The sequence below is a fragment of the Rhincodon typus genome, unplaced genomic scaffold (assembly GCF_021869965.1).
Source record: "Rhincodon typus isolate 14 unplaced genomic scaffold, sRhiTyp1.1 hic_rhity00001375, whole genome shotgun sequence".
Classification (NCBI taxonomy): domain Eukaryota; kingdom Metazoa; phylum Chordata; class Chondrichthyes; order Orectolobiformes; family Rhincodontidae; genus Rhincodon; species Rhincodon typus.
In genome coordinates this window covers 9,634-23,277 of record NW_025967013.1, presented here as the reverse complement: position 1 = coordinate 23,277, position 13,644 = coordinate 9,634, and the positions used below count along the sequence as shown (strand labels likewise).

The 13,644-nt window shown below is 44.1% G+C and overlaps 1 protein-coding gene across 1 annotated transcript in view; it reads left to right on the top strand.

Moving 5' to 3' along the window:
* The first annotated feature begins 345 nt into the window (after positions 1–345).
* The window catches only part of LOC125481234, a 19,322-nt gene continuing 6,023 nt past the window's right edge, over positions 346–13,644 (top strand). The window contains exon 1 of the mRNA XM_048592520.1: positions 346–682. Coding sequence (XP_048448477.1) covers positions 346–682 — 337 coding nt within the window. The remainder of the gene's footprint in view (positions 683–13,644) is intronic.

Below are 13,644 nucleotides of genomic sequence, written 5' to 3'. Positions count from 1 at the left end.
TAACGGCATCATGGGTCAACCCACATCACATGGACACGAAGCCAGCTCACTACCACCACCTCAAGGGGCAATTAGAAATGGGCAATAAATGCTAGCCCAGTCTGCAACACCCATATCCCATGGGTGAGTAAAAATGGGTGTGGTGTAGTCGAGCTGTTTGAAAGTTATTAGGCCTTTCTGAGATCTACGCAATACTACCACACGCCACATTCTCTCAGAGTGGGGGTGGGGGTCAGCTGTTTGGTTGTCAGCCTCACAGAGAGAGAATAAGTTTGATGAAACACTCTCAGAAATTCCTGTCAGGTGATCAGTTGCTTTATTCTCCTGTTCAATCCCTCAGGAACGATGACAAATCCACAGGTTATTCTCAGTCCGGATCAAGTGAGGGTCGCAGTGGGCAGCTCAGTGCAGTTACAATGTGCAATTGTGCACAGCAGTGTGCAACACCTTGGTGTAACGTGGAATGATAACCGTCGTGAGATCCTGACACATTCCCAATCTGATGGGGTTACCAGAGATCACACCGAAAATGAGAAATTTCAATCTTTCAGAGATCTCATCCATAACAGCTACATTCTCACCATCAGAGACATAGAAAGCAGCCACAGTGGACGTTATTACTGTGACATTGTTGGAAAGAACATGTCCAATAGCGGAAAGGCCGTCAGTGTATCTGTACAAGGTAAATTGTCTTTATATCACATTTTACATTCACTCTGCTGGAGATCTACTGCTGAGCACTTGCGTCAGTTACATTGTACTGGGAATCTGTGAGATATCATTGGAGTATTTACCCTGACTGTCCTGGGAATCTGTGAGATATCATTGGAGTATTTACCCTGACTGCCCTGTGAATCTGTGAGATATCACTGCCACAGAGTCAGTACTGAGCAGGCACTACTGTTTTGATAGGGTCTCCCATTGTTGGAAAGGTACTGTGTCAAATCATTTAAGAAATACTTACCAAAGAATACATTTGGGGAGGTATTGATGTAGTGGTATTGTCACTAGACAATTAATCCAGAGCTCAAGGTAATGTTTGGGGACCCAGGTTCAAATCCAGCCACAGCAGATGGTGGAATTCAATAAATAACTGGCGGAAGTGGCGGCACAGTGGGATACAGTCGGGAGGGAGTTGCTCTGGGAGTCCTCAACATTGACTCCGGACCCCATGAAGTCTCATGACTCCGGGTTAAACATGGGCAAGGAAACTTCCTGCTGATAACCACATACCGTCCTCCGTCAGCTGATGAATCAGTACTCGTCCCTGTTGAACAACACCTGGAGGAAGTGAGCTGCAAGAGGCCTATTTGCCTCATTAACGTCTCAGATTACCTCGTTAATATTCACCGTTTCATTGTGCCTCCCCCCGCCCCCGCCCCCCCCCCCGCCCCCCCCCGATAGAAACTACTGGCTGAGATTTCCCCTCAGTCATTACTGAGTGATTCCAGCTCACCCCTTGTTCCTCTGGGTCTTTATCCTGGGCACCAGCACCAACCTCCCAGGGAACACTGTGTTGGCAGTGAGCACAAACACAGAGCCCACATCGACAGACCTTGGCACCCGACATGTCCCAGCTCACCATCTCCTGATGGCACCTTCCTGACTTTCAGTGCTGCACTATGGAGCTCATCAGTACTTGCATATGGAGGAAGTTCAACAAAGACTGATTCCTGGGATGGCAGGACGAACATATAAAGAGAGATTGAATTGATTAGAATTATATTCACTGGTGTTTAAATGAGTCAGGGGTTCCCATAGAAATCTGTAAAATTCAAGCAGGACTAGACAGGGTAAATACAGGGATGAAGTTCCCAATGACAGGCAAAGTCCAGAACCAGGAATCCAGGAGGTAGTGCCGAACGAGCCTCAGCTCTTGAGCTTGTCTAACAGGTTTGAGATTCTTGCTCCTTGTGTGGATAAGAGTATAGGCTGTAGAGAGGATGAACAAACTGAACATAGCACCGTGGTATAGGAAGCCGCAAGGCTGAAGGGGATAAAAACAGCAATATAGTTGTAATTGGGGATAGCATAGTCAGGGGAATAAACACTGTTCTCTGTGGACAGGACTGAGAGCCTGCCAAGAGCCCGGATTCAGGATATCTCATCTGGGTTACAGAAGCACCTTAGTTTGGGAGGGGAAAGATCCAGTTGTCATGGTTCACGTAAGAACCAACGATATCAGTAGAAAGAGGAATGGGGTTCTGCTGAGGGAATATGAGCAGCTAGGGGCTAAATTAAAAAGCAGAACCAAAAACATAATAACTTCTGGATTGCTACCTGAGCCAGAAGCTAATTGGCACAGGGTTAACAAAACTAAAGATTGATGTGGGAGAAACGGGTTCGAATTCATGGGACATTGGTACCAGGACTGGGGAAGGAAGGAGATGTTCCAATGGGATGGGCTCCACCTGAATCATTCTGGGAGCAGAGTGCTGGACAGTCACAACTAGGGCTGTGGATTGGGCTTTAAACTAAGTAGTAGGGGCTGGGTTCAATTGCAAAGAAAATGATGAAATCCAAGGGAAAGGGCAAGGTAGGTTTGCTGGTTAATGATGCTGTTAATTTTTCCCAGGAAAGAAAAGAAAAGGACAGAATGTGTGAATGTCATATTGCAGCAAAGAACCATAAACAACGAGGGGAAAGTCAATAATGAAACAAACTTAAAGGCTTTGTATCTTAAAGCCTGAAACATTTGGAATTATGTAAACAAACTGACAGTGCATATTGTTAAAAATGAATATGATGCCAAAGCCATTATGGGAACATAGTTACAAAGAGATCAAAACTGGGAACGTAACAAGTAGGGAACTTTGTCCTTTCAGAGAGAACAGGGCATGATGGGAAAGGTGGTGTGGTAGCGCTGTTAATCAGAGATAAAATGAAGACAACTGTGAGAGACGACCAAAGCTCAGATGGTGTAGAGTCCATCTGGGCGGAGATGCAAGGGAACGAGACATCGGTAGGAGGAGTGTACAGACCCCAAACAGTGACCACTTTGTAGAAATGCTACAAATTTACACATAATAGAAGCATGTATAGAGAATGGAGCAATAATTATAGCTGACTAACTTTAATCTTTATGTTGACTGGTTTAATCAAATTAAAGGTAGCTATGACAACAAATTCCTTGCATCAGGGATGAAGTTGAAGAGCAATATATTATGGAGCCAACCAGGGAACAGGCTAGTGGGTAATGAGGCAGCTTTAATAAATGATCTCCAAGGAAAAGATTCCCTTTGGAAGCAGTGATCATAACATGATAGAGTTTAAGAAGAAACAAAGAACTATGTGTGCTCAAAATCTGAAACAATAGCAGGAAGTGCTGGAGAAACTCAGCAGGTCCAGCAGCATCTGTGAGGAGAGAAACAGAGTTAATATGTCAGGTCCAGTGACCCTTCTACAGTTGTGAGTTTCTTTAGAAATTCCTGTTTTTATGACAGAATTTAATATGGAGTTTGAGAGTGAGAATCTTGGGTTGGAAATAACTGTGTTTAAGTGAATAAAGGGAATTACAATGAAATGAGAAAAAAAAACAGAAGTTGCTGGAAAATCTCAGCAGGTCTGGGAGCATCTGTGAAGAGAAATCAGAGTTAACGTTTCGGGTCTGATGGCCCTTCCTCAGAATACAGTTTTTGACTTACATCATCCGCAGCTCTTTCAGTTTTTACAATGAAATGAGGATAGAGTGTAATTAAACTGAATGGGGAAGATAAGTTACCAGGAAAGACAGTAAGCAAGCAGCAACAGACATTTAAGGAGGAACTTCATGACCCTCAGTAAAAATAGATCCCAGTGCGGAGGAAAGATTCAAGAGAGGGATAAACCAACCATGACTCTAAACAATTAAACTGCATTTATTTCAATGCAAAGTGTCTTACAGATAAGGCAGATGAACTCAGGGCATGTATGGGAACATGGCACTGGGACATTATGGCTATTACAGAAACACGGCTGATGTAAGGACAGGACTTGAAGCTCAATATTTCAGATTTCAGATGCTATAGGAAGGAATGAAAAGGAAGCAAGAGGGGAGGGGGAGTGGTGTTTTTGATCATGGAAAACATTACTGCTGTAGCTAGAGAAGACATTTCTGAAAAATCATCCAGTGAAAATATATATGTTGAAATTAGAAATAAAAAAGGAATGATCACCTTAAAATGGAATTGGACTATAGTCCCCCCAGAGTGAAATAGAGGAGCAATAATGTGACAAGGTCTCGGATATATGTAAGAATAATGAGGTTATAACAGTAGGGGATTTTAAATTTCCAAACATTGACTGGGATTATCATCATGTTAAAGGTTTGAATGATGAAGAATTTCTTAAATTTGTTCAAGAAAATTTTCTTTATCAGCATGTAAATGCTCCTACCAGAGAAGGAGCAAAACTTTACCGTCTCTTGGGCAATAAGGCAGGGCAAGTGACTGAAGGGTTAAAAAAAGGGGAGCACTTTGAATCTAGTGATATAATTCTATTTGTTTTAAAATGGTTATGGAAAGGGATAAACCTTCCATAAAAGTTAAGGTTTTAATTGGAGTGAGGCAAATTTATATGGTATGAGACAAGAACTTACAAAAATTGCTTGAAGCAGATTACTCACAGGTAAAGGGACATCTGATAAGTGGGAGGTTTTCAAAAGTGCGATAACGAGAGTTTGGAGTCATTATGTTCCCGTTTAGAGTGAATGGTAAGGCTGGGAGGATTAGAGAACATTGGATGAATGAAGATATAGAGGTTTGAGTAAAGAATAAAAAAGAATCATAGATATAGACAACTGGGTTCAAATCTCGTGAAGAGTATAAAGAGTGCAGGGGTATTCTTCAGAGGGAGATCAGGAAGGCAAAGAGAGGGTATGAGATAGCCCCTGCAAATAAGGATAAGGATAATCCAAAGTGATTCTATAAGTACACGAAGAGTAAGAGAGCAACTAGAAAGAGAGTAGGATCCCTTTGACGATCAAAGAGGTTGTCTTTGTGTTGAACCTCAGGAGATGGGGAAGATGTTAAATGAATATTTCCTGTCAGTTTTTATAGTGGAGAAAGAATTGGAGGCTAGAGAACTCAGAGAAATAAATATTGATGTTTTAAAAACAGTTCACATTACAGAAGAGGTAGTACTGGAGGTCTTAGAAAATATACAGGTGGATAAATCTTGAGGATCTGATCTAGTGTATCCCAGGACTTTGTGGGAAGTTAGAGAGGAAATTGCAGGGCCCCTAGCAGAAATATTTGCATCATCTATAACTATGGGTGAGGTGCCGGATGACTGGAGAGTGGCTAATGTTTTGCCGAAGTTTAAGAAGGGATGTAAGTAGAAGCCTGGGAACTATAGAGTCTGACGTTGGTGGTGGGGAAGATCATGGAAGTGATTCTGAAAGATAAGATTTATATGCATTTGGAGAGCAAGGAATGATTTGGGATAATCAGCATGGTTTTGTGCGAGGGAAATCGTGTCTCTCAAATTTGATAGAGGTTTTTGAGGAAGTAACCAAGAAGATTGAGCTGTACATGTTGTAGAATACAATAGAACAGAATATTCTTTATTGTCACTTGTACTACATTACAGAAGTACAGGAGTACAGTGAAAAGTTTTTACAATGGCTGCCTTTTAATAGTGCCATCTTAGATACAAATACCTAGGTATAAGTCTTACAGAGTAAAAAAAAAGTATAGTGTTCTTATCCAAAGAGCATTAAAGAAAGCATAAGCATTACTTACTGAGGTAGTTACCACATAGTGAAAGGTTTTAAATTGCAGTCCGATAACAGCAGCTCAGCATGTGGTGCCAGGCCCAAGTCCAGCAATTTTCCTGCATTGCTCCAGCCTCCAGTCCACTCCTCACCGGCACTTGGCAACAACAAGGTAAGTCACGCTGGACCGGGATTCGTACCTCGGCCCCTCTTTGTCCTGGGGCCTCGGCCCCTCGTCGCCCTGGGGTCTCGGCCCTTCATCGTCCTGAGGCTGTTCGCTCCCGCTCTCACTGTTTCCCAGGATTTGCTGCCTGCACAATGCTTCCGAACTGCAAGAATCTTTCCCATAGTACTCTGGGGCTCGCAGCCCACACGCGGCTGCAGGGCTCGCTGCCGTGGACTTGCTGCCGGCTCCGATGCTGAGTGGAGAGAAGAAGAAAAAAGGAGAGAGATAAAGAAGAAAGAAAGAAAGAAGGAAGAAAAAGAACAGGTGGAGCAGAGGAGGCTCCGACAAGAACATCCTAGTCTGCCACCATCTTGCAAACTTTTTGTTTACTTGGACTTTAGTAAAGCCTTTGATGAGGTTCCGCATAGTGAACTATTTAGTAAAGTTAGATCACATGGGATTCAGGGTGAGCTTGCCAATTGGATACAAAACTGGCTAAACAGCAGGCGACAGAGGGTGATGGTGCAGGGTTGATTTTCGGACTGGAGGCCTGTGACCAGCGGTGTTCCACGGGGATCGGTGCTGGGATCACTGTTGTTTGTCATTGATATAAACGATTTGGATGAGAATGTAGGAGGCATGGTTAGTAAGTTTGTGGATGACACCAAAATTGGTGACATAGTGGACAGTGAAGGAGGTTATCTAAGATTACAAAGAGATCTTGATCAATTGGGCCAATGGGCTGAAGAGTGTGAGATGGAGTTTAATTTGGATAAATGCAAGGTATTGCATTTTGGTGAAACAACCAAAGACAGGTCTTATAAAATTAAAAGTAGGGCCTTGGGGAGTGTTGTGGAACAGAGAGACCTAGGGGGTACAGGTACACAATACTTTGAAGGTTTCATCACATATAGACAGGGTGGTTAAGAAGGTATTTACCACGCTTGCTTTCGTTGCTCAGACCTTTCAGTACAGGAGTTGGGACGCTATATTGAGGTTGTACAGGCCGCTGGTGAGGCCTCTTCTGGAATACTGTGTCCAATTCTGGTCACTCTGTTGTAGGAAGGATAATATTAAAGCTGGAGAAGGTTCAGAAAATATTTACCAGGATGTTGCCGGGAATGGAGGATTTGAGCTATGAGGAGAGGCTAGATAGCTGGGATATTTTTCACTAGAGCATGGGAAGTTGAAGGATGACCTTATAGAGGTTTATAAGATCATGAAGGGTATAGACAAGGTGAATGGCAGGTGTCATTTCCCTAGATCTGGAGACTTCAAGATTCGGGGGTATATTTTTAAGATGAGAGGAGAAAAATTTTAAAAAGATGTGGCGGCAATTTTTTTGGTTTGTGTGTGAAATGAACTCCCAGAGGAAGTGGCGGATGTAGGTAAAGTTACAACGTTTAAAAGACATTTGGATAAGTTCATGAATAAGGAATGTTTGGAGGGAGATGGGCCGGGAGCAGGCAAATGGGACAGGTTTGGTTTGGGATTATGGTCAGCATAAACTGGTTAGACCAAAGGGTTTCCATGCTGCATGACTCTATGACTAACCAAGGAAGTTAAGGACAGTATTAAGTTGAAAGAAAAATCATATAAGGAGAGAAAAGTCAGTGATAGCCCTGAAAACGGATAAATTCAGGATCCAGCAAAGGGGAGGAGGGCTAAAAAGGTAGTAGAGAGAGAGAAAATAAACTACTAGAGCAAACTATCAAGAAACATATAACTGACATTAAGAGTTTCTTTAAATATATAAAAAGGAAGACAGAGGTCAAAGTGCATATCGACCCTTGAGAAAGAGAATCTGGAGAGATAGTTTTGGTGAACAAGAAAATGGCAAAGCAGTTAAACAGATATTTTGCATCAGTCTTTACAGTGGAAGATACTTTGAACATCTCATTAATACTAAAGAAAATGTAGGGAGAAGGAATTAAATACAATCACCATTAGATTAACTAATGGGACTAAAGGCAAAGAAGTTTCCTGGTCCTGATGGTTTGCATCCTAGAACCCTAAAAGAGGGAGCTACAGAGATAGTGGATGCATTGTTTTTTTTTGGAATATTGAATTCTCGAGAAGTACCAGAGGATTGGAAAACTGCTAATGTGACATCCCATTCAAAAAGGGAGTGAGGGAAAACATGGGTATATGTGGGCTAATTAGTCTAAGGTTGGAAAATTGTTAGAAAAATGGTGGAATCAGTTATTAAGGATGTAATAGCAGAATATTTGGAAAAGCATAATCGAACCAGCAGAGTCAGCATGGCTTCATGGAAGAGAACTAGTGTCTGACTAATTTATTAGAATTTTTTTAGGAAGTCTCAACCAGATTGGATAGAGGGTGACCAGTAGATGTGTTATATTTGGACTTCCAGAAGGCATTTGACAAGGTACCTCCCAAAAGGTTTAACCACAAGAGCTCATGGTGTTGAAGGTGGTAAATTGGTGTGGATAGAGAACTGGCAAATGGGCAGGAAACAGCAAGTGAGTATAGGAGGTTCTTTTTCAGGTTGGTGATCCATGGCCAGTGGGTTCCACAGGGATCAATGCTGGGACCCACCTGTTTACAGTATATGTTAATAACTGGGAGGAAGGAATTGAACGTACTGTAGCCACATTTGCAGACACGACAAAGAAAAGTTGGAAACTCAGGATGTGACTGGGAAACAAGCAGTTTACAGAGAGATATTGATAGGTTGACAGAGTGGACTAAATGTTTGCAAATGGAGTATAATGTGGGAAAATGTGAAGTTGTTCATTTTAGAAGGGAGATCAAAAGAACAGAATATTGTTTAAATGGAGAGAAACTGCAGAAAGCTGCAACACAAAGGGACTTGGGGAAATTTGTGCACGAAACACAGAAAGCTAGCACACAGGGGCAGCAGGTAATTGGGAAAGCTAATGGAATGTGGGCCCTTATTGCAAGGGGGTTGGAATATAAGAGTAGGGAAGTCTTACTGTAACAGTACAAGGTGCTGGTGAGACCATATTGGAGTACTGTCAGCAGCTTTAGCTGCTTCATTTAGGGAAAGATATCATTTCATTGGAGGCAGCTCAGGGAAGTTTAACTCGGATGATCCCTGGTACGGAGAGATTGTCTTATGGACAAAGGCTAAACAGGTTGGCACTGTATTCACTGGAGTTTAGAAGAATGAAAGGTGATCTCATTGAAATATATTGGATTCTTGAGGAGTTTGACAGGGTAAATATTTCCCTTCATGGGAGAGTCTAGGACCAGAGGGCATAGTCTCAGAATAAAGGGGCATGAAAGGCTGTGATGAGGACGAATTTCTTCTGTCAGAGGGTTGTGAGTCTTTGTAACTCCTTGCCACAAAGAGCTATGGGGGCAGAGTCCTTGTTTATATTTAAAGCTGAGATAGATTCTTAATCAGTCAAACCATTTAGGACAAGGATGAGGAGAAAAGTCTTCACCCAGAGAGTGGAGAGCCTGTGGAATTCTCTGCCACTGTTAAGTCTGGGGGAAAAAAGTGTAAAAAGACAAGATGAGTCAGGGAGGCTGTGAGCATCAGGGAGGCTCAGAGTGAGTAAGCACCTGGAGAACATATGAACAGACGCAGGCTGCTCCAATCTGAGCTGGTGCCTGCTCCAATCCAAAATCCTTTTTCACGTATCATCTTCTTCCTTCTCCTTTACAAACTCAAAACAGATGGTGTTGTGGTCATGGTCACTGAAATGCTCTGAATACTACCTTGGACACCTGCCCAGCTTCTTTCTCCCAAAGAACTGTGCCAACCCGTATTGGACCTTCCACAAGTCGATATAAAAACCTGTCCCGAATACATCAAGAGGAGGTGATAGTCTAGTGGTGTTATCGCTCGATTATTAATTCAGAGACCCAGCTAATGTTCTGGGGACTTGGTTTGAATCCTGCCATGGGCACATGTGTGGAATTTGAATTCAAATTTTAAAAAAATTAGAATTAATTGTCTGATGATGATGATGATGATAATGAATTGATTGCCAATTTTCGGAAAAATCCATCTGGTTCACTAATGTCTTTTAGAGAAGGAAACTGCCATCTGGTTCACTAATATCCTTTAGAGAAGGAAACTGCCATCCTTACCTGGTCTGACCTACATGTGACTCCAGACCCACAGCAATGTGGTTGACTCATAACTGCCCTCTGGTCAATTAGGGATGGGCAATAAATGCTGCCTAGTCAGAGATGCCCTCATCCTGTGAATAACTCTTAAAAAAAATTCATGCTATCAGGCTCCTCTGAACCCTTTAGGTTATTGTTATCTCAGTTAATGTTGAGGACGTTAGAATTCTGCAATATAATTACCACATTATTACATACCCCAGCAAACTGTCTGGTGTTGCAGGTGAGAGCGAGGGTGCTGGAACTATCTGAGACGAGATGGTGGCAGTCACTCTGGTGGATTTGAGAAGGTCAGTGTTAGATGTGTCTCTGGGTGGTTTGGGGCTGCACTGACCAGCCTGGCAGGGTCCAGGCTCAGCACCTTCTCTGTTGGAGGGAGAGGATGCAGCTCCTCTGCATGAGCCCCTCCATTGGGAGGTCCAAGTGCCCGCCCACAAAGCCGGGCACAAAGTTACCCCAATCTGACCGGGAGGGTACTGGGGAGCTCAGGACTGAGAGTGCCTGACCGGGTTAACAGTCACTGTTTCAAAATGGTTTTGGAGCTGGGAATGCATTCTATCGGGTGAGTGGGAGACCGGAATCAGTGCAGTGTCACTGTGGAGTGATACAGAGTTAATAAGGCAGGTTTAGGATTCACAGAGAGAAGCCCTCCCCTAACATTCAACAAGAAACTACACTTAATCTGTGGTTATGTTCATGCCCGGATGTCATTGGAGAGAGAACATGCAGTGCCCATCAATGTCTCGATGCCTTTAGGGAGAGGTGGGCAGGGGGCAGAGTGATTTATTTCCCCCTCCAACTCCAATTTGCTTTAGTCCCCTTCCACGTGCCCTAAACCCCCCCACCTCACCCCACCCCCTCCCTCACTTTTTTATTGCTGTCAGCATTGCCTTTAACAGGACACGACTGGCCACATGGTGTTTTCATTGGCTTGGTGGGGGTGGGGGTGGGGTGAGGCACGGGGAGCATGCACAGATCCAAGTCTGTTCACAATGGTGTCTTGTTACAGTCTCAGTGCATGTACAAAACGTATCACTCGGGTGACAGGTAGAAACAGAAAAGGAAGCGTCCACTAAATACCAGACACAGGTGGGCCCTCTTATGGTGCAGTGGTAGTGTCCCTACCCCTGGACTGAGAGACCTGGAATCAAGCCCCATCTGCTCCAGAGCTGTGTAAAGCATCAAAAAATTACACTTACCCAATTTTAGTTATTATTCGGTCTTTTAGTCCCTGTTGAACACAAAAGCTTCAGATTCTCTCTCTCCCTTGCTTCCTTCCCATCTCTCCCTCTCTCCCTCCCTCTCTCCCTCCCCCTCTCTCTCCCTCTCCATCTCTCTCTGTCTCCCTCCCCCTCTATCTCCCTCCTCCCTTCCCATCTTTCTCTCTCCTTCCCCATCTCTCTCTCTCTCCCCCCTCCCTCTCCCCATATCTCTCACTCCCTTCCTCCTCCTCTCCCTCCCTCCCACCTCTGTCTCTCTCAAATCATTCCTATTTCTATTTGTTCTGCCCCTTTCTCTTTCACTTGCTCTCTCCCTCTTCAACTATCCCTTTCTCTTACATTCACCCTCTCCCTTTCTCTCTCTCTCCATCTCTTTGTCTCTCTCTTCTTTCTTCCTCTCTCTGTGTCTCTCTTTCCCTCTCTCTCTTGTTCTCTCTGTCCCCCTCCCTCTCTCTCTGACTCGTCTCACTCTCTCCCCACCACCCACACCCTCTGTCACTCACTCACCCTCATTTCTCCCCTTCACCTTCTGTTTCACTCTCCCCCATCTCTCTCACTCATTCTCTGTCCCTCCACTCTCTCTCCCTCCTCCTTTATCTCCCTCACGCTCTCCCCGCCTCACTCTCTCCCATGCCTTCCTGCTCTCTGTGACACACACACAGCCTCTCTGAACCATCTCCATATCTACTTCCCTTAAATAAAGTTGTTGAACTTTGTCAGCATAATATTTTTTAAAATGTTTTGACAAGCGGTTGCGCCTGAAATGTGTCACAGGAACTGAGCAGCTCTTTCAGCATCAGGGCTGGGTGCTGCCTTTGTGATTTTTGTGGCTTTTTTCCGAGACCTCTTTAGATTGACTGCTGACCCTCTTCGGCCCTTCCATTGGAGGCACAAGGTATGGGATCCATCCCAAATCCTGGAATTTCCAATAGAGTGGGTGAGAGTCCATGTGAAACTGGGTGAATCCCTCATGGGACAGGGACAAATCTGAGGATTCGAGACAACAAGGTGCAGAGCTGGATGAACACAGCAGGCCAAGTAGCATCATAGGAGCAGAAAGGGTGCTCTGATGAAGGGTCTAGGCCCGAAACGTCAGCCGCTCTGCTCCTATGATGCTGCTTGGCCTGCTGTGTTCATCCAGCCCTGCACCTTGTTGTTTCGGATTCTCCAGCATCTGCAGTTGCTACTATCTATGGTCTGAGGATTCCCAGTTCCTGAATCTCCATCTGTGGTCCTTGGGAAGGAGAGTTTGGAATGAAAGGGAACATGGTTTGATGAGGGTCTTATCTCCAGTATGATCAATCGGACCTTTAACCTGATACAATGATGTTTATCTTATCCCTGAGAACATAAGAACTGCACATGGATAATGTAGTATGGAACGGTCCAACAGACCTTTCTAAGAGTAGGGAAGTCTTACTGTAACAGTACAAGGTGCTGGTGAGACCATATTGGAGTACTGTCAGCAGCTTTAGCTGCTTCATTTAGGGAAAGATATCATTTCATTGGAGGCAGCTCAGGGAAGTGTAACTCGGATGATCCCTGGTACGGAGAGATTGTCTTATGTACAAAGGCTAAACAGGTTGGGAATCTCCTCACTGGAGTTTAGAAGAATGAGAGATGATCTCATTGAGACATACAGGATTCTTAAGGGGTTTGACAGGGTCAATGCTGAGAGGATGTTTCCCCTCATGGGAGAGTCTAGGACCAGAGGCAAAGTCTCAGAATAAAGGGGCACCAATTTAAGGCTGACAGGAGGAATTGCTTCTCTCAGAGGGTTGTGAGTCTTTGGAACTCCTGGCCACAGAGAGCTGTGGGGGCAGGGTCCTTGTATGTATTTAAGGCTGAGATAGATTCTTAATCAGTTGGGGAATTGAGGATTATGCCACGGGAGCCATGTTTTTTTTTTATTAATTCATGGACAGGAGTGTTGCTGGCTGGGCCCAGCATTTATTGCCTGTCCCGAATTGCCCTTTGAGAAGATGGTGATGAGCTGCCTTCTTGAACCACAGCAGTCTGTGTGCTGTAGGTTCACCCACAATGGGCTTAGGGAGGGAATTCCAGGATTTTGACCTAGTGACAGTGAAGGAACAGCGATATATTTCCAAGTTGGGATGGAGAGTGGCTTGGAGGGGAACTTGCAGCGAGTGATGTTCCCATGTATCTCCTGCCCTTAACTTTACTGGTGATTGAGAGTAGACCGGTAGGGTGGTAATTGGTAGAGTTGGATATGTCCTTTTACCTGGGCAATTTTCCACATCATCAGGTTGATGCCAATGTTGTAACTGAAATTACTCCACAGAGGTCAGTACCCTATCATTGCATTACCTTTTATTTACACATGGAAAGTTCTTTCCTCTAGTGCCACCTCATTCCAAGTCAGTTCTCAGAACCTCTGACATTCCTATTTTTATCTGTTGGGATTAGGTCACGGATTAGGTCAG